The 27,838-nt window shown below is 34.7% G+C and overlaps 2 protein-coding genes and 1 non-coding gene across 3 annotated transcripts; 1 reads left to right on the top strand and 2 right to left on the bottom strand.

The window, feature by feature from the left end:
* The first annotated feature begins 10,238 nt into the window (after positions 1 to 10,238).
* On the top strand, positions 10,239 to 10,312 carry TRNAI-AAU (transfer RNA isoleucine (anticodon AAU)). Its single transcript has one exon. It is a non-coding gene; the product is annotated as a tRNA-Ile (tRNA).
* Positions 10,313 to 10,558: 246 nt separating this feature from the next.
* On the bottom strand, positions 10,559 to 11,924 carry LOC108478736 (MYB-like transcription factor EOBI). The gene is made up of 3 exons (XM_017781207.2): positions 11,773 to 11,924; positions 11,535 to 11,664; positions 10,559 to 11,103 (listed from the first exon to the last, which is right to left on the bottom strand). The coding sequence occupies exons 1-3, from the start codon at positions 11,900 to 11,902 to the stop codon at positions 10,722 to 10,724; spliced, it is 642 nt and encodes a 213-aa protein (XP_017636696.2). The 5' UTR covers positions 11,903 to 11,924; the 3' UTR covers positions 10,559 to 10,721.
* Positions 11,925 to 15,490: 3,566 nt separating this feature from the next.
* LOC108465866 (UDP-arabinopyranose mutase 1) lies at positions 15,491 to 18,089 on the bottom strand. The gene is made up of 3 exons (XM_017766255.2): positions 17,654 to 18,089; positions 16,173 to 16,592; positions 15,491 to 16,084 (listed from the first exon to the last, which is right to left on the bottom strand). The coding sequence occupies exons 1-3, from the start codon at positions 17,993 to 17,995 to the stop codon at positions 15,752 to 15,754; spliced, it is 1,095 nt and encodes a 364-aa protein (XP_017621744.1). The 5' UTR covers positions 17,996 to 18,089; the 3' UTR covers positions 15,491 to 15,751.
* Between the last annotated feature and the right edge of the window lie 9,749 nt (positions 18,090 to 27,838).

The raw sequence follows: 27,838 nt of genomic DNA, 5'->3' as shown, positions 1-27,838 counted from the left end.
CTGTTATCTAGCAGCATGGTTGCATTATATCTGTTATGTGCCGCTTCGGTACTATATGGTGTGTAAGGATAGTCGGAGATGGTGTGTAGAGGTTGGGGGTAGATTCTGATTCTGATTTGTGTATTTGTATCTGTAATAGGCTTAGGCCCGAATCTGTATTTGTCCGATTCTGTTTTACTATATGTGTGTGCATGCTTAATTCTGTGGGGTTACACACAGAGTTTCTTTTCTGTCTGATATGTACAGGTAATCCACAGAGTTATGCGGATCGGTGCAGCGGGGGACTCAGCAGTGACCACCTGTTACGTACTATTTTCTATTTGGTTTTACTTTAAATTTTTTATTCTTTTCTGGGTATTTTTGTAAAATGTGGACTTTTCAGACTGTTGTTTTGTTTGAGTTTAACTGTGTATTATGCTTTTAATGTTGTCAAACTTGAAAAAAGCTAAGATTTTACCAAAAACAAAGGCTTTTTAAAAAATATATCGAATGATTTTTCCTAAACTTAACGATTTTATAAGCTTCCGCTGAAAGAGGTACGTCTTAAGACATTTCGACTAATTAAATAAACATTTTGGAATAAGTATAAATAAATGGGAGATTAAATAATTGAGAATGGTTTCTACCGAGATAACCCCATTTTCAAAATCCATTCTATGTGACATCGCCAGATATGGCCATAACGTCTAGGCCGAGTTTGGGTGTTACATTTTCCATTATTTTCAAAAATCCTCCTTTGTTCTTCTGTTGATTTTGTTGGCGAATCATTCGTTCAATTGTTACAACTTGGTTTTCAGGTTCTTTAATCGAATTAGTAACTATATTTTCACTTGCCTTTAAACGTTTACTAGTTTTGGGATGCTAGCAATGTTGTTTTGTAGCCTTTAATTATGGGTTCTGCGTTTAGAAGTAGGTTGTGTAGTAGAGAATTGCGCTTTGACAGCTTAATCCGTGATATCGAGGGTTTTCGTAGATGATAGGTTTGTAAGCGTTGTTGAATTTTTGTTGTGAAGTTGTAAATTTGATGCTAAAATGGTGTTAGGTTACTGTTTATATGTTTCGGCATTTTCAGAATTATAGTAGCATCAAAATCAAACTAGGTGTGTAACAAAAACACTAGAAAACGAGGTTCAGTGAAAGCCAAAAATTGGGTCTATCGATGTCATACGGGCGTGTGTCCGAGACACGACAGTGTGATAGATGAGTGTATGACCATGTGGGCTATACAGGCTAGGCCAAATTGAGTATGTGAGTCTTGGGCCAAGCCGTGTAGGCCACATGGGTAAGGCCAATTTGAGAGTGTAGGGCACACGGACATGTAGGCCCAAAATTTTAAAATTTCTCTCTAGGGCCGCATGAGTCGTTCCAACCGACTGTGAGCTTTCCATAGGGTCGGTAAGGACTAACCAAACCCTATTGTATGAGATCAATAATTCTGATAGACTTATTTGAGTAAAAAAACTTATATGTATGTCTAATTGTACTATATAAGCATGTAGGATATCTGTACACAAGCATGTGAGGCATGTTATTTATGTTTATCTGTCATTTGATTTTTGTATCTACATATGGGGTGGGATTCATATATGTGAAAGTGTTCTGTACAGTAACTTTTCACTTATTTTCTGGCTGTTCGCTGCATACTGCTCTGTTATGTGTCGTATTGACACTATATGTTGTGTAGGGATTGGTAGGTATTTTATGCCCTACACGGTGTGATGGGATAGTTGGAGATGATGTGTAGAGGACGGGGGTAGGATTCCGTATATTTGTTCTGATTATTTGATTCTGACTTTGTTTCTGTAAGGACTTAAGTTCGAATCTGTATCTATTCTGCATACGAGAATTTTGTGTTTATTTGTATGACTATCTCTGTTGGGTTACACACTGAGTTTACGAAGACTCACTTCTGACATTTGTTTCTGTAAGGACTTACGTCCGAATCTGTATCTGTTCTGCATACGAGAATTTTATGTTTGTTTGCATGACTATCTCTATTGGGTTACGCACTGAGTTTACGAAAACTCACATCTATTTGTCTGTATGTTCAAGTAATCCTTAGTCATAGGTGGGTCGATACAACAGAGGCTCATCGGTTACCACTATCCAGAAAACTATTATTTTATTATTTATTATCTAGTAGATTTACTTGAATTTCTAGTTTTCGATAGAGTTTTGTAATTTTTGGACTTCCAGACTTTTGGACTATTTGTCTTGAATTTTTGGTTTGGATGCGTTTATGATTTCTAAACTGTGATGGTTTGACAAAATTTCGGTTTACATAAGCAATGTTTTTTTAAAAATACGAGCATGGTTTCGACTAAAACGATTTTCAAACTTCCGTTGCAAAGTTTTTGTTAACTTTAAATAACAACAATAACAGTTGTAATAAGGAATATAAAACGAGATTTTCTAAAAATGTGGATTCTTTTTGGTAACAAATAATACATAAAGTTTTAACGTAAAAGATATGTTTTAAAACTCTTCATCATAACACTCTCAAATTCAGCTATAACGTCTAAGCTGGGTTTGAGATGTTACATTAAGTAGTATCAGAGCTAGGTTACAAAACTCGAGTTGTGAATTTTGGGTTCAAAATCTGATTAGTAAAAGAAACAATTTTCAACCAAGTTTATTTTTATGAGTAAAGTATGTGGTACACCGAGTCTCCGACACTGATCCTGTAAGTACTTCTGAACTTAGAAATACTGTAGCTAGAATTGTTTGAAACTATACTGACTTAGTTAGAAACTGAAACTTCTAAAATATTTTTGAAAATTCTAATAAATATTTGAAGTATAACACATTTGCTAATAAACACTGAAACTGATGCATAAAATTTCATAATGTAGGTAAAATTTAAAAAATAATGAGTGCTCGTGAAACTCACTGTCGTGGTATTCGTGGGCGCGGCGGGTGCCGTAAGGGGACTCGAGCTGAGTCTTCTTCTTTGGGCAGTATGTCAAATATAGATATGAGCAAGACACTGGTTTTACCTACTACCAAGACTAGGTCTTAAAGTCGCTCGGCTGGGGACGACGCATTGTCCCAAGCCATGCTGAGAGTAATAGAAAGGGTCAGTAACTGAACGACTTCGGTCTAATGAAGCTGAACTATTTAGGGGCATCACTAGAGTCGCCTCTACCATGGCCGAATACTAGAAGCCACCAAAAGGATAATGAATGACATAAATTGCACTTCTGAGAAGAAACTAAAGGGTGCAATTTCTTTACTTCGCGATGAGGCATATTAGTAGTGGTTATCGGTTGATGAGGGTACTCCACCAGATTGTCTTAATTGGGACTATTTCAGCACTGCCTTCTAGGGAAAGTATGTGAGCCGAGCTATGTAGATGCTTGTAGGCGTGAGTTCATGAATCTCACGCAAAGTGATAGGATTGTAGCCGAGTATGAGGCCAAATTTTTGAGACTGGGCCACTATACTCGAGACATGGTAGCATTCAAGTGTAAGAAATGTATCCGCTTTGAGGACGGATTGAAAGACAGTCTGAGGGTATTGATAGCTCCACAGAGAGAGTGAAAATTTGTTGTTCTGGTGGATAAGCGAATATCGCTAAATAAGTTAAGCGTGAGGAGCGCCAGAATAGAGATCGAGAGAGACGCAAGAACAAAAGGGATTCAGAGCCCTCTAGTTCTGCTCAGAGGCCTAAGAAACAAGCCAGATCTGATGGGCCTTCTAAAGTGGATCTCAGTTTGTTTGATTATAGGAGTCTGTTAGCTGAGTTGCAAGTTAAGCCGACTTGGATTGGGTAGATTCAGAAAAAATAGTTAGGGGATGAGTCTTTGGTTCTGCAGTTTCGTGAGGTTGAGAGTGGTAATACATCTAATTTTAGACTAAATAAAGATGGAGTTCTGCGTTCTTGAGGACCGATTTGTGTACCGAATAACTCTGATTTGAGATAGTCGATTCTGAAAGAAGTGCATAGTAGCCCTTATGCTATGCATCCCGGTGAGGATAAGATGTATTGGGATCTCCGTGAACTGTACTAATAGCCGGGTTTGAAACAAAAGGTAACAAGTTTTATTGTTCATTGTTTGACGTACCAGCAAGTTAAGGCTAAGCATCAATTGCCTTCAGGTTTGCTCCAACCTGTTAAGATTCCTTTATGGAAATGAGAACGTGCAACAATGGATTTCGTTAGTAGGTTACCTTTAACGCCTACTAAGTAGGATTCTATTTGGGTTATCGTGGATCGATTGACCAAGTCCTTTCATTTCATTCCAGTTCAGACAGATTATTCACTGTAGAAGTTAGTGAAGCTTTACATTTATGAGATTGTGAGACATTACGAGGTTCCGATTTTGATAATCTCTGATAAAGATCTTCGCTTCATTTCTCGGTTTCGAAAGAAACTGCAAGAAGCTCTGGGTTCAAGATTGGGCTTTAGTACTGCGTTTCAACCTCAGACCGATGGTCAATCTGATAAGGTGATTCAGATACTGGAGGATATGCTTCGGAGTTGGGTGATTGATTTTCAAGATAGTTGAGAGGATTTTCTATCGTTAGCTCAGTTCACCTATAATAATAGTTTCCAGTCTAGCATCTAAATGGCACCTTACGAGGCTTTGCATAGTTGTAAGTTTCACACTCCACTATGTTGGACTGAGTTGGGTGTGCGACAGGTTTTGGGTTTTGAGTAAAGTTAGACTGATTCGAGATCATCTTAAGGCGGTTTCTGATAAAGAGAAAACTTATGCAGATCTGAAAAGAAGGGATATCGAGTACTCTATAAGTGACTTCGTATTTATTAAGGTATCTCCGTGGAAGAAAGTTCTGTGGTTCGATCGTAAGGGCAAGTTGAGCCCTAGGTTCATTGGGCCATATCAGATTCTGAAGTGTGTAAGACCGGTTTCTTATCAGTTAGAACTACCTCTAGAGTTGGATCGTATCCATGATGTATTTTATGTCTCGATGTTGAAGCGGTATCAATCTAACCTATCTCACGTTGTTTCTGTTGAGGAGATCGATGTTAGACCGGATTTAACATTTAAGGAGGAGTCGGTTTAGATTTTGGATCGAGAAGTAAAAGTTCTGATGAGGAAGTCTATTCCATTAGTTAAGGTTCTATACCAGAATCATGGCATTGAGGAAGCCATATGAGAACCTGAGGACTCGATGCGTCAGTAGTATCCTCATATGTTCGAATTAGGTAAATTTTGAGGCCGAAATTTCTTTTAGAGGGTAGAGTTGTAACGCCTCGATTATTTAATTTTATTTTTATGAAATATGGCACAAATATGTATTTGCTTCAGTGGCTAAGTGTTCTGGGTGTGTGTTTGAGGTCTTGGATTCAAGTCTCAATTTTGGAAAATTCTCGTATTTTTTCTCTCTGTGGCTAGGTGGGATTATGTTATACTTTTGGTAAACTTATATTAGAATAAGCTTGCTGGTTCGAGTAGTAAGGAGTTAGCTTGCTGGAGGTCTTGTGTTCAAATTCTTACGTGAGCGTGGGTGATAATTTTTGCTCCAGTTATCTGAGAGAGTCTGGAAGAAGTTAGAATTCTGTAGACTTGAGTTAGTGGGTTGGTTAGTTAGTGGGATAATAGGGGGAAGTTGAGATTTTGTGGATTTGATTGTTTATTTTATTTCAATTTTATCTTCTTTTCTCAAAAATAAAAATAATATATTCCTTCTTATATTTTTTTTGACCTTTTTTTCTCTCTGTTCATTCATTTTTTCCCTTTTCTGATGTTTTCCATTCTTTGCAAAAATCCTCCTTCATTCTTCTGTTGATTTTGTTGGCGGATCATTCGTTTAATTGTTACAACTTGGTTTCCAGGTTCTTTAATTGACTCAGTAAGTATATCTTCGCTTGCCTTTAAACGTTTTTAGTTTTGGGATGTTAGCAATGTTGTTTTGTAGCCTTTAATTGTGGGTTCTGCATTTAGGAGTAGGTTATAAAGTAGAGAATTACGTTCCGATGGCTTAATCTGTGATATTGATGGTTATCGTCGACGGTAGCTTTGTCAGCGTTGTTGAATTTTTGTTGTAAAGTCGTAAATTGAATGCTAAAATGGTGTTTGGGTTACTTTTTATAGGTTTCAGCGTTATTGGGATTACAATAGCATTAAAACTGAACCAAGTGTGTAACAAAAACACGAGAAAATGAGATTCGGTAAAATCTAAAAATTGGGCATGTCAACGCCACACGGGCGTGCGCCAGGCCGTGTGACAAGCGAGTGTGTAGCCGTGTGGGCCACACAGGCTAGGCCAAATTGGGCTTGTGAGCCCACACAGGCATACTACACTGGCGTGTGGGCCTTAGGTTAGGCCATGTGGGATACACGGGCAAGGCTAATTTGGGCGTGTAGGCATATACGGGCATGTTAGCCCAAAATTTTCAATTTTTTCCTAGGGTCACATGTGTTGTTCCAATCAACTGTAGGCCTTCCGTATGGTCAGTAAAGGCTAACCAAACCCTATTATATAAGATCGGTAATTCTGATAGATTTATTTAAGTAAGAAAATTGATATGTATGTCTGATTGTACTGTATAAGCATGGAGGATATCTGTACACGAGCATGCGAGGCATGTTATTTATGTTTTTCTGTTATTTGATTTCTATATCTACATATAAGGTGGGATTCGTATATGTGGAGGAAGCATTCTGTACGGTGACCTTTCACCTATTTTTTGGCAGCTTGGCTGCATACTACTTTGTTATGTGTCATATAGACACTATATGGTGTGTAGGGACGGGTGAGTGTTTTATACTCCACATGGTATGATGGGATGGTCAGAGATGGTGAGTAGAGAATGGGGGTAGGATTTTGTATATCTGTTCTGATTATTTGATTTTGGCATCTGTTTCTGCAAGGACATAAGTCTAAATCTATATTTGTTCTGCATACGAGAATTCTGTGTTTATTTGCATGACTATCTCTGTTGGGTTACATACTGAGTTTACGAAAACTCACATCCGTTTGTCTGTCTGTTCAGGTAATCCTCAGTCATAGGCGGGTCAGTATTACGGAGGCTCAGCGGTGACCACTAGTCAGAAATCTATTATTTTATTATTTATTATCTAGTGGATTTACTTAAATTTCTAGTTTTCGAGAGAATTTTGTAATTTTGGGGCTTTTCGGACTTTTGGACTGTTTGTTTGGAATTTTTGGTTTGGATGCGTTTATGATTTCTAAACTACAATGGTTTGACAAAATTTCGGTTTACGTGAGCAAATGTTTTTCGAAAGCACAAGCATGGTTTCGACTAAAATGATTTTGAAACTTCCACTGCAAAGTTTTTGTGAACTTTAAAGAACAACAATAATGGTTTGTAATAATGAATATAAAACGAGCTTTTCCGAAAATGTGGACTCTTTTTGGTAACAAATAATACGTAAAGTTTTAACGTAAAGGGTGTGTTTTAAAACCCTTCATCATAACACTCCCAAATTCGGCCATAATGTTTAGGCCGGAATTGGGATATTATAGATAATATCTTTAATAAAATTTAAAAATTATTTTTATTTAATAAAATACTATTAATAATTTTTATGTAAAATTTAAATATTTTATTGAGATAATATGTTAAGAAGAATTTATAATTTTTATTTTATTTAGAATAGAACTAATTCTACCAAACTATTATTATACAAAAATACTAAATTGGAGACAATAAGTTTTTCGGAAACTAGTTTAGTAAAAGAGTAAAAGTAAAACATAAAATGCCTTCTACATTAATTTTAGTTGTTATAAACAGGGACAATCGCACATGTGCAGAAAATGGTTAATAATTGAAGCAACGAAAAATAAAATATTACTATTGTAGATTTCTAATTTAATATCAAAATGAGAGGGCAAATTCATTCTAAGGTGAATTTTAATTTTGAATTTATATTAAAAATTATTTGATAAATTAGTAAATAAATGCTAGATTTTTAAATTATTTATTTCTTAGTTTTAATTTTATTGATATTATTATGTTATATAATTTTAAATCAAAATTAAATATAATAATTTAAATATTTATTTCTAATAAAATAAATTTATCTACTTGTTGCTACCAAACACACCTTTTGTATTTTGAGCATCTCCTCCATTATTGGTAAAGCGCATGTACTAAAAGCTATTTTTAAACTTTTGCCAAAATAATATCCTAATAAATAAAAAAAAAGAAAATAAATAATCTAATATATTCAAAAAAAAATTAGTAAATTACATGAGGAGGACAAAGTTTTAACAATAATACAACTAACACGACTTAAACCTAAATTACACATGCGACGGTGAACACCTTAACAACACACAAGATTTCAATATATTTAAATTTATTTGATTTATTACCTAAAATATGCATTAGTATGCATTTATTTTTGTTGCCTTTGAAAAAAAAGGTCATCATATAAAAGTTATTTTTCTTTGATATATTCTTTTACAAACTTCAATTGATTTTCGGACAAATATATACATATATACATATTTATTAATTTATGAAGGATAAAATATATTATTGTGGTCCAACCATAGTACAAGAATGAAAATAATTAATATGAATTATTTTTGGTTAATGAGAGATTAGTACAAATACTTTATTATTTAATTTAAATCAGTGAAGCTTATAATATTCTCATGAAAGTGGTCCCAAAACCAAATTTAACTTTTAATTTTAAAGAGTGGTATAATTTTATAATTTTTATAAGATAAAGATCATTGGGAGACACATGATACCACAAGCCATATGCTCCATTCCAGCAAAAATATACCAATTTATAATTTATCTCGTACAAGTCCATACCTTCTTTAAGGAGGGGACCATTTTTATTATTTTAATTTTATTTAAAATAAAAATATTTACCTCAAAGGAATAAATTATATTTCATTTTAAATTTTTATTTGTTATTTTCTCGAGAATGTTGCACGGAAAAGAATTGTTAATATTATCATTATTATGCTTCTTGAAAACATAGAACTCGTTCAAACTTTAGATCTCTCCCCACTCTGTTGGTAGATTAGGGTGATTTCTTCATCAATGTTACTTAAAAAAAGGACATTTTATGACCTATAAAGCTTAAAACCTTGAATCAAATTTCATAGGAAACATGGAGTAATGTGAAAATATATATATATAATCCCAAGATATCTTAGGGTTCATAAAAAGAGAAAGAAATATTTACTCAACTTTTCATTCTCATCCCTTTCACTTTTTCTCACATGTATTTTTGCATTCTTCAAGGGGTTGATATAGAAATACAAATAAAATAAGATTTATATTAAATGCATTGATTGTGTTTGTGTATATGATGCTATATTATTCCATAAATTAAATGAAGGCATTTCATTAAAATGATATCAACTTTTGATGATATGTTATTATATGATTCGTATGTAGAATAATATAATTGGTGTATTGAATTGATTATAATGAAAATGTTGTTAAATCACTTTATTTGCACATTCGAGCAACTTGATACAAGAATAATGAACCCTTTTTCTAAAAGCGAATTAATATTAACAAATCATTTAACTTTAAATTAATTATATAAAAAAATTGAATTAAGTGGAGAATCTGTTTGACTTTACTTAAATTTTTTAATTAGTTTAAAAATTTTAATACCCAAATTAAAATATATATATATATCATAAAATGGAAATGCAATTGTAGATTACTACAAACCAAATGAAGTTATGAGTACATAAATTGATGCACTAATTACATGGAATAATTTCGTTTATTTTTTCAAGGAGATGGTCTAATATTTAATACCGATATCTATATGATTAATTTTGAAACCCTTTCTTTTAATTAATTTTAAAAACATTAAACCAGATTACAGCTTTAAAAAATAAGGGCAAATAGGTATTTTACAAATTCATGGATTTGATAAATAATTGTTTATATATTACAGAAATCCAAATTCTGAAATATGCAAAAGAGAGCATAGTGAAGATTAACAAAGATATATAGGAGTATGGAATCCTGAGCCAAGAGGGTCACCCTATAAAATCTGCAATATTATCAGCAACAAGATCATAATAAACCTACCTACATTTCGACGAATGAATCAAAATTTTATAATCCCCTTTGCCACTTGTAATTTTCAACTTTACCCCTAATAATCAAGAAACCAGGCAAAGCACCTTTCATCACTCTCAATTCATGACCCCTTTTAATTATCAAATTTGTTTACAATGCTTCAAAAGCTTTAATAAATCTGCATTTTACTCGCAACTTTCTTTGAAAAAAAAAACAAGAGATGGAACATCTTAAAAGTTGTGGCCTATTAGCTCAGTTGGTTAGAGCGTCGTGCTAATAACGCGAAGGTCGCAGGTTCGAGACCTGCATGGGCCATTTTAATATTTTTTATTCCTTTCCCTTTTTAATACATTCGGGTCGGGTAATTGGGCATGAATCTTCATTGCATATTAAGATTCATTTGGGCTTGGTGAACTGACTATCTTTTCATTTTTGGACCAAAGCATGATTAGATTTTGAAAATATTTGAGAACTGAAATTTACTATCATTTTAGTCTACTTCTTCTAATATGATGGGGATGTCATGTTTCAAGATTTTACATGTGTGTTTGTCCAAATATCTTTCTGTGCTTATCAAATTGTGATGTCTGATGTTTATTTTGTTATTTAGGGAATCAACAATTTGACATCCAATCTTTATTATCATTACTATAAACAGTCCATACATGCATGCATACACATATATACTCATCTTAATTAGGAAATTCTATCCCCAAAAGTATTCTTAGAAAATGTACCCAACACCATTGTATTCATTACTAATTACATCCCCTCCATAACAATTACAAGCTACTTGTTGCATTTGCATGGCAATATTATTAGCCTGCTGCTGCTGGTTCCACCATAACCCTTCATTCATTAAATAGTCATCTAACAAAGTAGCAGCCTCTTCACACATTCCTCCCTCGTGATCCGTCGCTCCCCCACCATCTCTCACTGCTGCCGTCTCCTCTTTATTCGTCTGTGGTGGCTGTTGTTTCAGCTTTAGAGCTTTTCTTTTTTGTTGCCTTTGAGCTGACCTTTCCTTCTTCATAAAATGGGTTCTCCAATAGTTCTTTATCTCATTATCTGTTCTCCCTGGCAAGTATTTAGCAATTGTAGACCACCTATAATTCATTTCACATACAATTACAAAACAACAACAAAAAATGGGTTGTCAATTCTTTAAAACGTTTAATTAAGTACTCAAATTCTAAGCTAACATTCATATAATAGAGAATATAAATCAACAACAAACAATAACAAAAAAAAAAAAAAAAGGTTGATCTCTGTACTTCAAAACATTTTAATTAAGTCCTCAAAATATGAGTTAACTGATTAATATGATATTGATGCTTTAAGAACTCAATCAGAATATTATGAAATTTAAGGACCAATAAATTAACAAGAAACAACAACAAAAAAGGGTGATCCCCATTACTTCATAACATTCTAATTAAGTGCTCAAAATTCAAGCTAACGTTAATATGATACTGATGCTTTCCAGGACTTAATCAAAACGTTATGAAATTTAGGGACCAGAAAGAAGAAGTATTACTTGTTACCCCAAAGGGCATGCAATTCAACAATGATCCCTTCCTCTTGAGGTGTTATATGACCTCTTTTAAGACCTGGCCTTAAATAATTCACCCACCTAAGCCTGCAACTCTTCCCACTCCTATTCAAGCCTGTATAAAACCCATAATTCAATTTAGATTAGCTAAATAATCTCAAATATATATATATATATATATATATATATGTATGTATGTAATTAAAATTTATATACAATATACCTGTAGACCTTGCTACTGAGCTCCATCTTCCTTCTCCATGAAAGGTAACATATTCAGCTAAGAGCTTATCTTCTTCATGAGTCCATGGACCTTTCCTCCATGCTTGTTTTGGAGCTCCCCAAACCATCATTTTCAACTATTTCCACTTGAATAACTTGTTAGCCTTACCCTCTTATATATATAGTTCCCTCAATCATGTCAATTCCATGGTTTTTTCTCAATTGTTTAATTTTTTTATTTAATTTATTGATGATTTTAAGTACCGCCAAAGCAAGATCTTTGAATCGAAATGTCTAGGTGCTTACCAGCTCCATCTCTTACAAGTAATTAAAAATTTTAGTTTTTTTGAGTGTGTTGGTGGTGTATAATTTTATAAATTATCAATGAATTAGGTGATAATATATCATTAAAAGTTAAAATTACATGAATTTATTTTTAAATTAATAACATATCATTATCTAATTAATTGATGGCATATGAAGTTATGAACTAATATTATATCAAATACAAGTCATCATTTTTTTGAACAACTTACACACCAATAGCACCAACGAATCGCTGCCATACACATATACACCACTAACAAATAATTCCTGTGATCTAAACTAATGATTTGATTAGAATATTAATTAACCAGTTTGAATGGTTCGATTAAAAAATTAAAAATAGAAAAAATATTTAATTTAATCATTAATCCAACTAATCCATACTAATTTTTATTTAATTGATATAATACTATTCTCCAAATTAATACCTTGACCAATCTAATTTAATTCAAAATCAGTTAATTTTATTATTCAAAATCACAATATTAAATATAAAATGAATACCTTTAGTCAATAGATTAAATGCTGAAACTCAAAATCATCATTCTCGATCATTTTATTTTAATTAGGGACTGCAACATGATTTGATGTTTTATAATATTTGGTTATTTTCTTCATTAATGGTTTTTTTTCACAACAATTAAACACAAAACTATAAACTTATAAGGTTTTTAGATGATTATATTATAATCACAATGATGATGTAAAATGAAAATAAAAATGATTACAATGAATGTAATAACATGATAGAATGATTATATCTTTAATCATAATAAACATAATGAGGAAAATTTTATCAATATTTTCTTAACAGTGATTTTAAAACATAATTCGAATTATATTATTTTTAATTATAATAAAATAAATAAAATTAATTAATTAATTATAATTTAATTGATTAAGTCTTAGCTTAGTTGACATGTCAATGCCAATGACAGAGGATGTGAGTTCAAGTGTACTAAAGTGCATTATCTTCTTATTTAAGGGTTAGAGAATGGTTCTTAGTAGTTTTAGGCATTGTATCAAAAAGGAAAGACTAAGAATCGTGATACTACACTCATATGAAAATAAATAAATTCATAATTTAAAATTTAGAGTTTAGTTTATTTTATAATTTTTTAGAATATTTTTAATCTTTCAATCCTTAAAAGGTGGAGGATTGATGTTTGGGAATAAGCATAATAATAACATTTGGAATGAGTGGGGGATGTTAAATTTTGTTTGTTTTTTTATGCAATCTTTAAGGAACACTTGTTGCCCTAAAACAGTTCTTAATTGATTGCTTTAGAAATTGTTTATTGCTAATCAGGGTTTTCTAGGATGCCATTTTGAGTAATGGAGCATTTGAATATATGATAAGGTACGATTTTTTGGTGACTCATCAATGCTACTTTTGGTCTTTTTATGACCATATACTATATTTTTTTAACATATTTGGAATGTTAGGTCCATAATTAATTGGATTAAGTCCATTTTTTAAATGAAGGATGCCTATTTATAGGTATTGATGTCTGATAATAGAAAGCATTTATTTAATACTACCAAGGCTAAAGTGAAGGTTTTGAGTTTAATTTTAGATTTCTGAGTTATTTAATTCGTATATGTAATGATTGATTTTGATTATAATTTTTTATATAATTATATATTATTGATAAGTAATTTAATTTTTTATTAATAATAAAATTTATATTTATTTAATAATGAAATGTCATCACACGTTTTATTGATATCGTTAAATTCGTAATTAATGTAAGTATCGTTAAGATTTTGTTTAGATCTTAAAGTGAAAATACTTGATTTGATAGAGATGTGAATTTGAGTCTTATCATCTCTTTTTGAGTTTCCATTCAAAGTTAGGCATAAAAATTGTTTGTATTTTGTGCATCCCCTTTGTTCAAATTTATAGAAAGCTTCCATTTTGAATTACAATTTTTTAAGTTAAAATTAGATTTTATGATTGCAATAGCTTATGCTTCACAATTTCAAAATAATAATAATAATTACAATTTTATTGTTTTTGAGATGAAGGCTCTTACCTACCTTTGGCACCATTCTAATTTGAAGACACTAGTAAACATGTTAGACTTTCCTTTTACTATTTATCCTCTATTTATAAGGTGGTTATACTCTTTAAATATTTGAAATTTAGTTTTGTATTTGAATTTTTACTAATTTAGTTTTTTACTTTTTCAAATTTTAAAATTCAAGTTCAATTGTTAACATTGTTAAAATTTTTTTGTTAATTACGTTATTATTTTAATTACATAGCTATCAAGTGAGTATTTTTTTATTTCAAAATGTCACTACAACAATTTTAACAAAAAAATTAATATTAATAGTTAAACCTAAATTTTGAAATTCAAAAGTAAAGAGTCTAAATTCTTGAAAATAAAAGTATATATATATATATATATATATATATATGACAAGATTAATATTAAGGAAAATGGTGGACCATGGATTAGATGATTACTTTGTTTATATAGTTATCAAAATTGTAAGATAAAAGAAACAATTCGTACGTACGTAATAAGATGTGAAATTAATTTTATAATAATGAATGTTACATCATATAGAAAAAGGGTTAAAATGATAAATTAGTCTCAAGATTAGATGTATTCTTAATTAAAGTTATTTTAAATTAGTTTCAAATTCTTCCTATATTTTTCGTGGTCTAATTATGAATTCTATCCTTTTACAGAAATTACAAATTATTTTTTTAATTTTAATTTTAAAATTGAAAATTTTATTCAATTAAACAATACTGGGAACCACTTTCATTAAATTGTTGATTCAGAAATCAATAGTTTATATGTAAAAATTAGCAAAATGGTGGATTAAGAAATTTTATATACAACAAATTAATAAAATTAACTGTTTAAGTATATATGTTTAGTAATAGCTTATCAATTTTAGCAAAAATATGATGATTAAATTCGATTAAATTCTAATAAATTAAATTAAAGGAATTGTTTTCATTAAGTTATTTGTATTTGAAATATTAAAAGGGTTAATGCAATATTTGAGGTTTAAACTTAGCAATCATTAGGTTTTAAAGTTTTTTTATTCAAGTTAATATCTAAACTTGATAATTATTATCACATTAGAGCCTGAATTTTTTTTTCAAATTAACCTTTAAACTTTGCAATTATTCTTATATTGGAACTTGAAGCTTTTTTGTCCTAATCCTTGATACTTCTTTGAAAAATAAAATTAGATTAAAAAAAATTCAAGGTTTTAATGTGAGAAGAGTTGGTAAGTGCAAGGACTAGTTTTGATAAAAATCAGCTACAATATGAAAAGAGATGCCTACTTCAATACCCAATGGAAAAGTAATTGTCAAATTCAGAGATTAATTTAAATAAAAAAATTAAACTTTAAAGTAAATGCAATTTTCTTCGAATCAAAATTCCAAAAAAAGGAATTCATTTTATTAATATTATAAAACAAAAATAAAGCTAATGAAGTTTTTAATGCTGTAAACTAAACTTCATGGAACATAAAAACAATAAAATTACATCAAGGTCCTTCAAAAATCTGTAAAAAAAAAAAAAAAACCATTATAACATAAGTAATGGTACAATAATAATAATAATAATAATAACTCAACAATTGCAACTGTGGCTAATGAAGATCCGCTTTTTTTCTCTTTTTTATTTTGCTTTGCCATTTGTTACTGAAGAACCAGTTGGGTTAAGCTCATCCCAAGCTTCAATCCATGTGACCATAGCCTCAGCCAACTTGTCAAAATATGGGTCAACTTTGCTTAGCTTTTCTTTGACCTGTTTAGCCAATTCAATGTAACATTTTTGGACAGTGGTGCAGTCTTTTGGAAGTACAATTTGTTGAAAAAATGGAATAATCTCTTCTTGCCAGAAAATACCCTTGTATTCCTTCCTTAAGTTCACAAATGGGTTACTTGCTTTGCTATGGTAGATATACGGTAGCCCAGTTTTGACCCCGAGTGCTAAATGGTCACATATCACCTACACAAAATCGTCGAATGGAGGTTAGCCGGTTACCTTGTAATGAAATTTGAAAATTTATAGAACGGTTTGGGTTTTGATGATATACCTTGGTGCACCAACCAGCCCACATGTCATCGTAACGACCGATAGGTTGACCGTCTCCCATGAGTCCAAAGTACATTGCAGGGCCAATGAGCTCACGGTCAAATGCCAAGTTCATACCGCACATAGGGAACAAAGTACCCTTTGGAATTGTCAAGACCGCGTCAACAAACCTAGTGTTCCTCTCGAGAGGCTTGACAAGTTGAGTTGGTGCGTCGTAATCTGGGATGTTTAGCCATAGGCCATGAGAGACGGCAGTGGGAACACCCTCGCGAAGACTGAAAGGGTAGCCACGAACGAAATCAGCACCGTCTCTGAAGGGATCATATAAGGTGTTGAAGAAGAAGGGTGTGGATGGGGACAATAGGTTCTTGATGTGTTGCTCAAGTGCATTGATTGCTTTACCAGATGGGTCCTTAGCAACCTAAAATCATAAACAATATACAGAATTTTTAGAATCCGAAAGTTGTAGATCACACTGCAAATCAATTATTTAGAAATTAGAAAGGTAAATTTTCATATGATAGAGCATGTGCTAAGCAGCTAAATGACCATTCCATGTGAAAAATAACTTAAAAGTTTTTAATCGTAAAAGTAAAAACATCATAGAGGCGCCTAGTACTAAGAGTTATATTGCATTTTACACCCTCAACTTAAAATAAAAGCAAATTAATCCTTGTACGTTAGATCAAAGAGCAAATTAACGTGATTGATGGAATAACCAAACAATGACATGTATTTATGTATAGAGACCAATTTTTAACCCTAGAAATAGATGGAATTTATAACAGAAATGCAATCCAACTCTTAATACTAAGGCTTCCGTGGTAGTTTTACCTTCTTTAGTCAAATGAAAATAGATGAAATCACAATACACATTCCATAATGCAGCATCATGCTATAAAAAAAATGCATAAATCAATTCAATTTATGAAATTATTGAGAAGGTTATTACTTATCAAATCGTTTCATATTTTTTATACAAATTTTAAACTACTCGTAATTTCCACATTATCGGCAGGAACAGTGAAGGAGGCAGACAGGGACACTGGCTCCAAAATGACAAATTATCATTTTACTTAGTTTGATGGTAAAAATACACTCAGATCCCAAAGTTGAAAAAAAATTCAGTTTAATCTCTTTAAAATTTTAAAAAATAAGCATATACAAAGGCTATCCATATTGTGCACAATATGGTCATTACTCATTCCTAATACCCCGAAAATAAACTACTAGCTTCCTCCCTATGGGTCATTCCTAATACCAATAGAGCTAACACTATCCATATTGTGCACATTCCTCTCAAAATTATCAATTTCAATTGATAATATCCAATCAAAACAATGAAAAAAAATTCATCTTTTGACCAAAACAACAAAAACCCAGAAACCAAAACATCTAAAGATCAAGAATTAGACTAAAATACCAAAAACCCAGAATCCAAAACATCAAAATAAGATAATAAAAAAGAAGAAGAAAACTTACAAAACAGTCATCATCAATGGTGAAAATATACTTCTTCTTAGACACCATATAACCAAAGCAACGGCAAGCAGAATCCTTGAATGAAATGCAAGAAGCTTTAGGACCCACAATCCTATTAATATCATTCCTGTTATAAAGTTCATAATCAAAACCATCAGGGACTTTGATAGTCTTTGAAGGATCACCATCTTGAACAATGATGAGATGGTAAGGTTGAAAAAATGGTCTCCACATCTCAAGAAAATCTAAGTTTCTTATAGTTGGTATAACAATGTCAAGTTCATCTTTTAGTTGAGGTACTGCTGGTGCTGCTGCTTGGGTTGCCGTTGCTGGTTCAGCCATTTTTGGATTAAAAAACAACAAAAAGAATGGGTTTTCTTTTTCTTTTTCTTTTTGAGGAATTGGGTGAGAGGGAGATTTTGTGAATTAATGCGAGTATATATGGAAGGGGAAAAGAATGGCACGTGCGAAATGAATGTGGTGGCACGTGTGAAGAGACGTGCTTGAATGTAATTTGACTTCTTCAAAGAGGCAAAAAGCCTGAATCCAAGGCTTAAGGCAATTTCAATTGTTTTAAGGGAAAATTGCATCTGAGGTCACTAAATTAGTAGTAAATTTATGTTTTAGTTATTTAATTTTAAAAAATTACAAATTGATTATCATTGAATAATTCAAAAATTTTCATTTAAAGCCACTGTGCTATTAAAATCATTATTGTATTGCTTTCTATGCTCACATTGCCTATACCAATATCGAAAATTCTCTTCCCTTTCTATTCTACTCTTCAAATTTTTTTTCATGAAATAACTTTAAATGTCACAAATTTATGAACCAATATCCAAAAAACTTTCTTCTTTAATATCCGACATTGACCATTAGATCAACTTGAATCTAAGGTATATTTTTCTACTCGTTGATGTGTATTGATCTATCGTTCCAATCGTCGAATCATCGTTTAAGTTAGCTAGTCAAAATTTTTTTTTAAAAAAAGTAGCATCCTAGTAACTTAAATAATTTTTTTTGAATAGTTTAGTGACTTAAATGAAAAATTTTAAATAATTCAGTGATTATTTTGTAATTTTATGAAGTTTAGTGACATTGGGTATAGTTTACTATTTTTTTAATGTAAGGGTTTATTTATTTATTTTACTTCTTGAGTTAATTAGATTTTAAATTTTAAAATGTTGGAAGTCAACAAAGTATTAATATTATGTTAACAAAGATAATTAATTTGCTCTTTGATTTAATGCACAATGACTAATTTACTTATTTTTTAAGTAAAAAATAAAATATAATCTAACTTCTAATACAAAATCCAAATGCAATATTAAAAGTTTTAGAAGGCAATAAATATATGCATTTCAACCTACCATTGAGAGAAGGAATGTGTTGCCATAAAGGTAAATATTCCATCTCTGCAATATATTAATTTTAATGTGTTTTCTAAAAAGAAAATTGACTTTTCCTTCCCATGTATAACAAGTAGTGGAGCAACTGGGATGCATGTATGTCTACATGAACCTATTAAAAATGGGTTTGTTTTTATTATTTAATTAAATTAAAAGACTAAAATATGAATCCATGTGCTAGAATATGTAGATTTATTAATAAATGCTGGCATGTTAGAGTCATTATTCCCAAATTGTTTTCCTCTGCCTCTTTTTATATTTAAATTATAATTAATTAGAAAATTGAATTAAAAATATATGCATGTATGTCGACGAATAAAAAAACATATCTTAGATCTAATACTTTAATATGACAATTAGTGTCAGAAATCAGAAAAAAAATTATTTAGATTTTGTTTTGAAAGTTCATGACGTTTAAAATTGATTTATAAAAAAAAAACTAAACTGTAAAAGAAAAAAAAAAGGGAGAAAGAAGAGCTTTCGCTTAGTATAGACAGTGCGAATGGAGAGGACTATGCATTAATGATTCTAACAATCCACTAACTTAAATGAATATTTTTGTAGAATTTAGTAGGGGTGAGCGTTTGATCAAATTGAATCGAATGAAAAAATTTTGAGTTAATTGAGTTGATGAATCATATTTTATCATCCTAATTTAATTTGAAATTTTCTCGAATCAAATATATTTGTTCGAGTTAAATTTTAAAAAATAATTTTGGGTCCTTGTAACAACTGTCACCCATCGTAATAAAATTTATGTAACACCCCAAACCCGGCCCAGACGTTATGGCCAAATTTGACGTGCCACATCGGAGTTAAAAATCTGAGTTTCGTTTTAGAGTTTTTAAAAGCCATATGTTTTGCTGAGTTAACAAAGTGTATGGAAGCTAAGCACTAGGTAGGTATCCGAGGTAGAGGAGGTGAGCCATGAAGGCTGCTTAAGTACCAAGCTCTTTAATTGGATCCAATCCTAGACATGCCCACAACCATAGCCACACTTTGTCATTTCAATTTAAATTGTTTAAGTGGACGTCTTTGATTAACCGATGAATCGTGGTGTTGAGATAATTTGAAAACAAGTATCATTTTGAAAACACGTCCTAAGTCTAGCCCATTTGAATAATAATTAACCAATTTTAAAGTTATTAAAATTAAAATAATCCCGAAAAGAAATAAAAGAAAAGTTAAAATTGGCCTTATTACAACCCAAAAATAAATAATAGTTAAAGGAAATTAAACGGAAACCAACACTTTATTTAAAGCCCAAGACGATCACCGTGGCCACTCTGAATCCCTCCGCCCAAGTCCCCACATCAAGGCTCACCGCAAGGTTAAGGAAAGGGGGTGAGTTTGGAAACTCAGTGCAACAAGCCCTTTCGAGCCCAAAACAATAACTACTGTTGGGTCTAAGCCCAAATCCAATCTCAATCATGCATCGGGTCAGTAGCCCTTTTCATATTTCATATTTCATATCTTGGGCGAAGCCTTTTCATATTTCATATTACTGGGCCGAAGCCTTTACTGTAAACGGTATGGCCCTTAGGCCCATTTCAATGTCACATATAATTTCAATGAAAGAATGCAACCCATTTGGGGAGACTACTCAACCCACCATCCGCTACTCTCCACCCGTACCAACCAACGCACCATGTGGGGATTAACTCGACCCACCCCGCCAAACTCTCCACTGGCAGCATAGCTGCTTTATCATATAACTGGAGGCCTAGCCTCTTTTAATAACTGGGGCAAAAGCCCTTTCAATAACTGGGGCATAAGCCCTTTTATAACTGGGGCATAAGCCCTTTTGATAACTAGGGCATAAGCCCTTTTTCACTTCCTCCATCCATATAAAAACCCAACCCAATGCATTTATGATTACCTCATGTGCATATCATACATATCATGTGCATATCATACATTTCATGTGCATATCATACATACCATATTTATCAAAATCCCATGTATTAAAATCATACATAAACCCTAGGGGTATAATGGTCATTTTTACCTAGGGGCAAAATGGTCATTTTCATATTATAAGGGTAATCTCGTAATTTTACCAAAAATTAGGGTTTCCATGTTCATTAACGATTACTAACAATCCATGGGTGCAAACAGTGATTCTGGCCCATTTTTAGCGAAATCGAGTTATTGGGCCTAAAACCCCTAATGGGCCCTACTTAGCCAATTTCGTCATCTAGGCCCATTTAGCCTATATTCCATAACGGTTTTAACAGTCTTATCATGGCATATAACAGATTTTCGTTTTCTACCAATTTTTACCCAAATGGGCCCGAAAGCCCAATGGGCCCCCCATCGAGGCCCAACTTACCAAGAACGCCAAAAATCACATTCTTACCGTTTCCATCGTTCTCGATCACCGTCTCATCGATTCTAACTAACTAGTGAGCGTCATTGCTCACAAGTCCTCGAAATGCCGAATTTGGATTTCGCTTTTCAACATTTTATCGCTTTAAGCTATGAAAGGGTTCGTTACACACCGATTTGAGATATTCCTTGACGAGATCTCCTACACGATTTCTCCTATAATCAATTGTTAAATAGATCAGCTCGCAATAATTGAACCAAATTAAGAACTTTCCAATATTAACACTTACACATTCACCACCATCCATAATGGCCTTAGGCACCTTACCTTTGTCGCGATTGATGACTAGGCCTAGCTACTCCGCGATTCAAGCTACTCCAAATCGACACTACACCTTGCTGCTCCTTCAATAAATAAACCAAAAATATTAAAAGAAGACCCCATAGAGTCTATGCCCATATTCGCCATCTCCTAAACTTGGAGTTTCGACTTTTGACCAAAGCTACACTAGGAATTGTTTAGAGTTTGAACACTTACCACGTCTTTCTCCTCTTGAATCCGGATGCCTAAAAGGTAAGGGAATCGAACGCCAACTATTGAGAAGGAAGAAAAGGTTGCTGGTCACAAAGAATCGGCACCCCTATCTTCATCGATTCGCTTTTTAAGACTTCAAAGAAAAATAGAGATAAGGAAAACAATGGTGAATGAAAGGAAATAGTGGGCTGATTTGAAAGAAAGAAAAAGGAAGAAAATTGAGTAGAAGGGAGGTAGATTCGGCTGGAAAAGAAAGAAAGAAAAAGCTACACACCAAAGAACAAAATCGGCACAACTAAGACCCTAATGCCGAAATTACTAACCTAGTACCCCTTTGCCGAAAATCCCCTCTCCAAACTCCCTTATTCGGCCAACTCTATCTCCATATCACATCCCTAAAATCTCTCCCCTTATCCCTCCTTAATTTATGCATTTGACTTGATCCAACTCTCTCCTCTTACAGAATCCACTTAGGTTCCAACACTTACCCTTCCTACACAAAAATAAATACTCCTATTTGCCAACACAGGAATCGATCCGTGTCTTCCCCAACACTTACACGCCACCTTTAAAGCTCCCTAGTGGCGCCACTTAGCCACTTTGCGGAGGATCTTTTGTGATACACTTTACCCACAACTTAATATAAGGGCACCTAGCGAACCCCTAACTCCTAAGTCCAAAATTTAAAAATTCCACGGGTTTTGGCCAACTCATGGGCCTTCCATAAGCCCATTTACACACCCAAATTATGAATTCCATCATCACCTACCAAATTTTAGAAATTTACTTAAAATATCAAGAATCACGAAAAACCGAAAATCGGATGTTACAACTCTACCCTCCTTAAAGAAATTTCTACCTCGAAATTTACTCCGTCCAAACAGTTGAGGGTATCACGACGCATTGCCTCTTGGTCTCCCAAGTAGCTTCTTCCTTGCCATGGTTCCTCCAAAGTACCTTCACCAACGGATGACCTCCTTCTCAACACCTTGACATCACGATCAAGTATTTGCACGAGTTCCTCTTCAAAGGTCAAATCCGATTGTACCTCAATTTACGAATCGGCACGATATGAGTTGGGTCGAACGATATCGCCTTAGTATGGACACATGGAAGACATCGTGAATGCGATCCATTCGGAGGTAACTCTAGGCGATAAGCCACCGCCCTATCCGCTTAATGATTCGGTAAGGCCCAATAAACCGTGGGCTCAACTTACCCTTCTTACCAAATCTCAAGATCTTCTTCCAAGGCGAAACTTTCAAAAAGACCATGTCTCCTACCGCATATTCAATATCCTTACGCTTCAGATCGGCATAAGACTTTTGTCGATCCGCCGCCTCTTTTAACCTCTTCCTGATTACCTTAATCTTGTCTTCAGTATCTGCCACCAACTCCGGTCCAAGTATTTGCCTTTCCCCCAATTCTGCCCAACAAGTAGGCGAGCAACACCTTCGCCCATATAGTGCCTCATATGGAGCCATCTGAATACTTGCTTGGTAACTGTTGTTATACGCGAACTCCGCTAAGGGCAAATGGTCCTCCCAGCTGCCTCTAAACTCAATAGCACAACCCCTTAACATATCCTCTAAAATCTGAATAACCCTCTCTGACTGCCCATCCGACTGAGGGTGAAAAGCCGTACTGAAATCCAATCGCGTTCCCAATGCCTCATGCAACTTTTGCCAAAATCGAGATGTAAACCTTGGGTCTCGGTCTGAAATTATCGATATTGGCACACTATGCAACCGTACTATTTCTGCCACATACAATCTGGCTAACTTCTGAAGTGAGTAATCGGTCTGGACAGGTATGAAATGAGCAGATTTCGTGAGTCTATCCACAATCACCCAAACCGAATCCTTCTTAGAAGGTGTCAACGGCAACCCACTTACAAAGTCCATAGTTACCCTTTCCCACTTCCAAAGTGGTATCTTTACCTACTGTAATAATCCGAAGGTAGTTGATGCTCGGCCTTCACTTGTTGACATGTCAAACATCTCCCAACAAATTCGGTCACACTTCGCTAAGCCAGGGCCACCAATATTGCTCTCGCAAGTCTCGATACAACTTACTCCCTCTTGGATGCATAGCACAAGGTCCATTATGTGCCTCTTTCAAAATCATCAATCTCAAGTCGGAGTCTTTCGGCATACAAATTCTTCCTCGAAAACAAAGAACTCCCTCACTATTTAACCCAAAGTCAGGATTCTCCCCCTTCTTAACTTGCCGAAACCGAGTAACCAACGACTCGTCCTCCAACTGTTGCTTCTTAATCTGTTCTACCCAAGTCGGTCTCACCTGTAACTCTGCCAACAAACTCTCGTCGGCATACAAACTTAGACGAGCAAACATCGCCTTTAATTCCGCCATAGCTCTTCGACTTAGCGCATCAGCCACGACAATCGCCTTACCTGGGTGGTACTCAATCGAACAGTCATAGTCCTTTAACAACTCTATCCACCTTCACGCCTAAGATTCACTCCTTTTGAGTCGCAAGTACTTAAGACTCTTGTGATCCGTATAGATGATGCATTTCTCTCCATACGTGTAATGCCTCCATATCTTAAGTGCAAAGATTACGCGCCAATTCCAAGTCATGCGTAGGGTAGTTCACCTCATGTGGCTTAAGTCGTCGTGAAGCATAAGCGACCACTTTACCCTCTTGCATCAACACGCAGCCCAAACCTACATGTGACGATCGTCAGTACACCGTGAAATCCTTACCGACTCTGGTGAATCAAAATCGGCGCTCACAAAACCTTCTTCAACTTCTCAAAAGCCTCTTGCTGTTTATCTGTCCAAGCAAAAGGTGCTCCCTTCCTTATAAGTTTCGTTAACGGTGCTGCCATCACAGAAAATCCTTCCACGAATCTCCGATAATAACCTGCCAACCCCAGAAAACTTCGAATTTCTATTACCGACTTCGGTGGCTTCCATTCCAAAATGGCTTCAATCTTTTGAGGGTCCACCTTGATCCCTTCAGCAGACACAACATGCCCCAAGAAGGTAACTTCCTTCAGCCAAAACTCGCACTTACTAAACTTTACATAAAGTTGCTTCTCCCTTAACACTTGCAGCACTACACGAAGATGCTCATCATGCTTCTCTTCCGTTTCCGAATACACCAAGATATCATTAATAAAAACGACTACGAACCGATCCAAGTATGGCTGGAATACCCGATTCATCAAATCCATGAATGCCGCCGGTGCATTAGTCAACCCAAATGGCATTACCAGAAACTCGTAATGTCCGTATCGAGTCCTGAACGCCGCCTTATAAATATCCCCTTTAACTCTTAATTGATGATATCCACCGAAGGTCGATCTTAGAAAACACCGAGGCTCCTTTTAATTGGTCGAACAGATCATCGATTCTTGGTAACGGATACTTGTTCTTGATAGTCACTTATTCAACCGCCGATAGTCAATACACATTCGCATAGTCCCATCTTTCTTCTTTCTAACACGATCTGGCACACACGGAGAAATACTTGGTCTTATAAACCTCTATCCAATGACTCTTGAATCGAAGCTTTCAATTCTACCAACTCCTTTGGTGCCATTTGATAAGGCGCAATGGACACAGGAGTCGTTCTGTAGTAAGTCGATTCCAAACTCGACTTCTCTCGTCGGGGTAATCCAGAAGTTCATCCGGGAATACATCCCGAAATTCCTTAATAGTCCTAACCGACTCCACCGTTATCTCCTCAAGTCCCGTTTGACTTACAAAGGCCAAGCACCTCACAACCTTTCCGGATCAACTTCTCGCTCTTAACGCCAAACAACATTGGATAAATAATCCCTTCGTTCCCCTATGCCCATTATCTCCTCATCTTGGCGGTTCTTAGTACCATCCTCTTTGCAAAGACAATCCAACGTCGCCTTGTGCTTAATTAACCAATCCATTCCCAAAATAAGATCAAAATCCCGAAATGGCAGCTCCATCAACTCTCCTTCAAAGATTTTATCTTGTGTCACTAACGGTACTGCCCTAAAAATTTTATCTACCTTAACCGAATGTCCCAATCGACTTATTACTGATACCCCACTCACAGTCTTCTCAGGAAGCACATCCAAAGCCCCCGATACATCACAAGTAACATACGAGTGGGTGGAACCCACATCAATCAAAGCAGTGTAAGACATGCTATGAATGAAGAACGTACCGATTATAACATCGAGCGCCACCCTCCTCACGACGTCGTGCAAAGATAAACCAACGCCGGTTGTCGAGCTTCAAGATGTCCAAGCACCTCGCCAGTGCCCCACGCCCTCGTCCATTACCATTGCCACCTCTACCTTGCCCACGACCCTCCGTGGTGGTGGTCCTCCTCGCCGTGGTTGGACATCCCTTTGCTCTGCCGCTAGCTCCCGAGCTGTCCTCCAAGACACTCTCGAACTTATGCTCCTTTGACCCACATCAAAACATGCTCCAATTGCTTCAGACTCCCCATATGCACCCTACCACAGTCCTCGCAAGTCTGCGGTCTATAAGTATTTATCGAACCGCTCGAACCGGTTCCTCCATCCTTACTCTTTTAACACTTCGATTCGTGGCACTCGAGGGTTTGAAATCCTCTTGAATCTGGGTCGATCCTTCTCACGATTTCGTCGCTCACTCACCTTCACCTCCTCGGCTATCTTAGCCTTTTCTACCGATCAAAGCAAAACCACGCTCCCTCCGTGGAGCTATCAATATCCTAAGCTCATCGCGAAGACCATCCTCGAAGCGGACATCTGCGCCATATTGATTGCCACTATACCACTAGCATATCGACTCGACCTCAAAATTTCGCCTCATACTGCTACATGTCTTATCACCTTAAGTCGATTCAAGAATTCCTTTCGACGAGCATCCACATAGCTTGCTCCAACATACCTCCCTTTAAAGGCGCTTTGAACAATTCCTGTGTTACTTGCTCAATTGGGGTACTCTCCCTTACGGTGATCCACCATCGGTATGCCTCGTCACGTAGCAGCGACACAGCTCCTTTCAACTTTTGCTCCACTGAGTAGTCTAGGTTGTCCATGATCCGTTCTGTTGCCTCCAGCCAATATTCTGCCACATTCGGGGCCACTCCAGATACACCCCTAAACACCTCTGCTCCGTTGGCCGGGAGTCGCTCCGATATAGACCCCCTATTCACCGTCCCAGTACTAGCTCCAGCCACTCTTTCTAAAACCCTTAACATGGATTGGGATAAAGTGTCATCCCCCGCAGCCCGATCATAAGACCCAGTCTCCGTTGCTTGTAGCACACTGGCTCCTCACCGCCTATGCCCCGAGGATGAAGATTCACTTGCACCCTTCCGCGACCACGCCCGCGGCCTCGCCCACGAGCTCCTCTAGTACTCATATCGAATTATCGATTTATTTAATTTTATGAAATTAGTATAACGTTCCATTGTTTATTAAGAAAATGTCTTATGTAGATATAGCAGTTCAAGGATTTTTCAGTATCATCGTAGCCTAGCTACAGCCTCATTCCTACTGCTTACTGACTCTACCCTAGCTAAAGTCTCATAGTAGGGTCTCAAGACTATTCATAATATCATATCAATATCATATATTGTAAGGAAAATATACTTACAGACTTGGTGCCGGGATTCGGCGCCACTTCTTTCTCCAATCCATTTAGAACTAAAAACCATGTTTTTGATTATCGAAAATAGAAATTGAAAATTTTGATTTGAAAACTCCTTTATTTTGAACTCTTGATTTAAAAAGAAAAACTGGTACCTTTTAATATATATTCTCCATAAAACATCTTTAAAATGAATTTTTCGAAGCCATTTCCAAAATACCCTTCTTAGGCCTAAGTTTCAAAACATTTTTGGACTCGATCCACGTACCGAGTTGTTGCAACCTAGGCTCGATACCACTAAATGTAACACCCCAAACCCGCCCA

Source organism: Gossypium arboreum, chromosome 7 (assembly GCF_025698485.1).
Source record: "Gossypium arboreum isolate Shixiya-1 chromosome 7, ASM2569848v2, whole genome shotgun sequence".
Classification (NCBI taxonomy): Eukaryota; Viridiplantae; Streptophyta; class Magnoliopsida; order Malvales; family Malvaceae; genus Gossypium; species Gossypium arboreum.
The sequence above is the reverse complement of the archived record's forward strand: the minus strand, read 5'-3'. Positions and strand labels throughout refer to the sequence as shown.

Bases quoted from the DNA above. Each gene is read 5' to 3' on its own strand.
- LOC108478736 (XM_017781207.2), bottom strand. From the start codon at position 11,902: ATGATGGTTTGGGGAGCTCCAAAACAAGCATGGAGGAAAGGTCCATGG. The intron at 11,665-11,772 runs GTATATTGTATA...GGTTTTATACAG, and splicing joins CTCAGTAGCAAGGTCTACAG to GCTTGAATAGGAGTGGGAAG. The intron at 11,104-11,534 runs GTAATACTTCTT...AATGAATTATAG, and splicing joins CATGCCCTTTGGGGTAACAA to GTGGTCTACAATTGCTAAAT.
- LOC108465866 (XM_017766255.2), bottom strand. From the start codon at position 17,995: ATGGCTGAACCAGCAACGGCAACCCAAGCAGCAGCACCAGCAGTACCT. The intron at 16,593-17,653 runs GTAAGTTTTCTT...TTATGATTTTAG, and splicing joins CCATTGATGATGACTGTTTT to GTTGCTAAGGACCCATCTGG. The intron at 16,085-16,172 runs GTATATCATCAA...GATTTTGTGTAG, and splicing joins GGGCTGGTTGGTGCACCAAG to GTGATATGTGACCATTTAGC.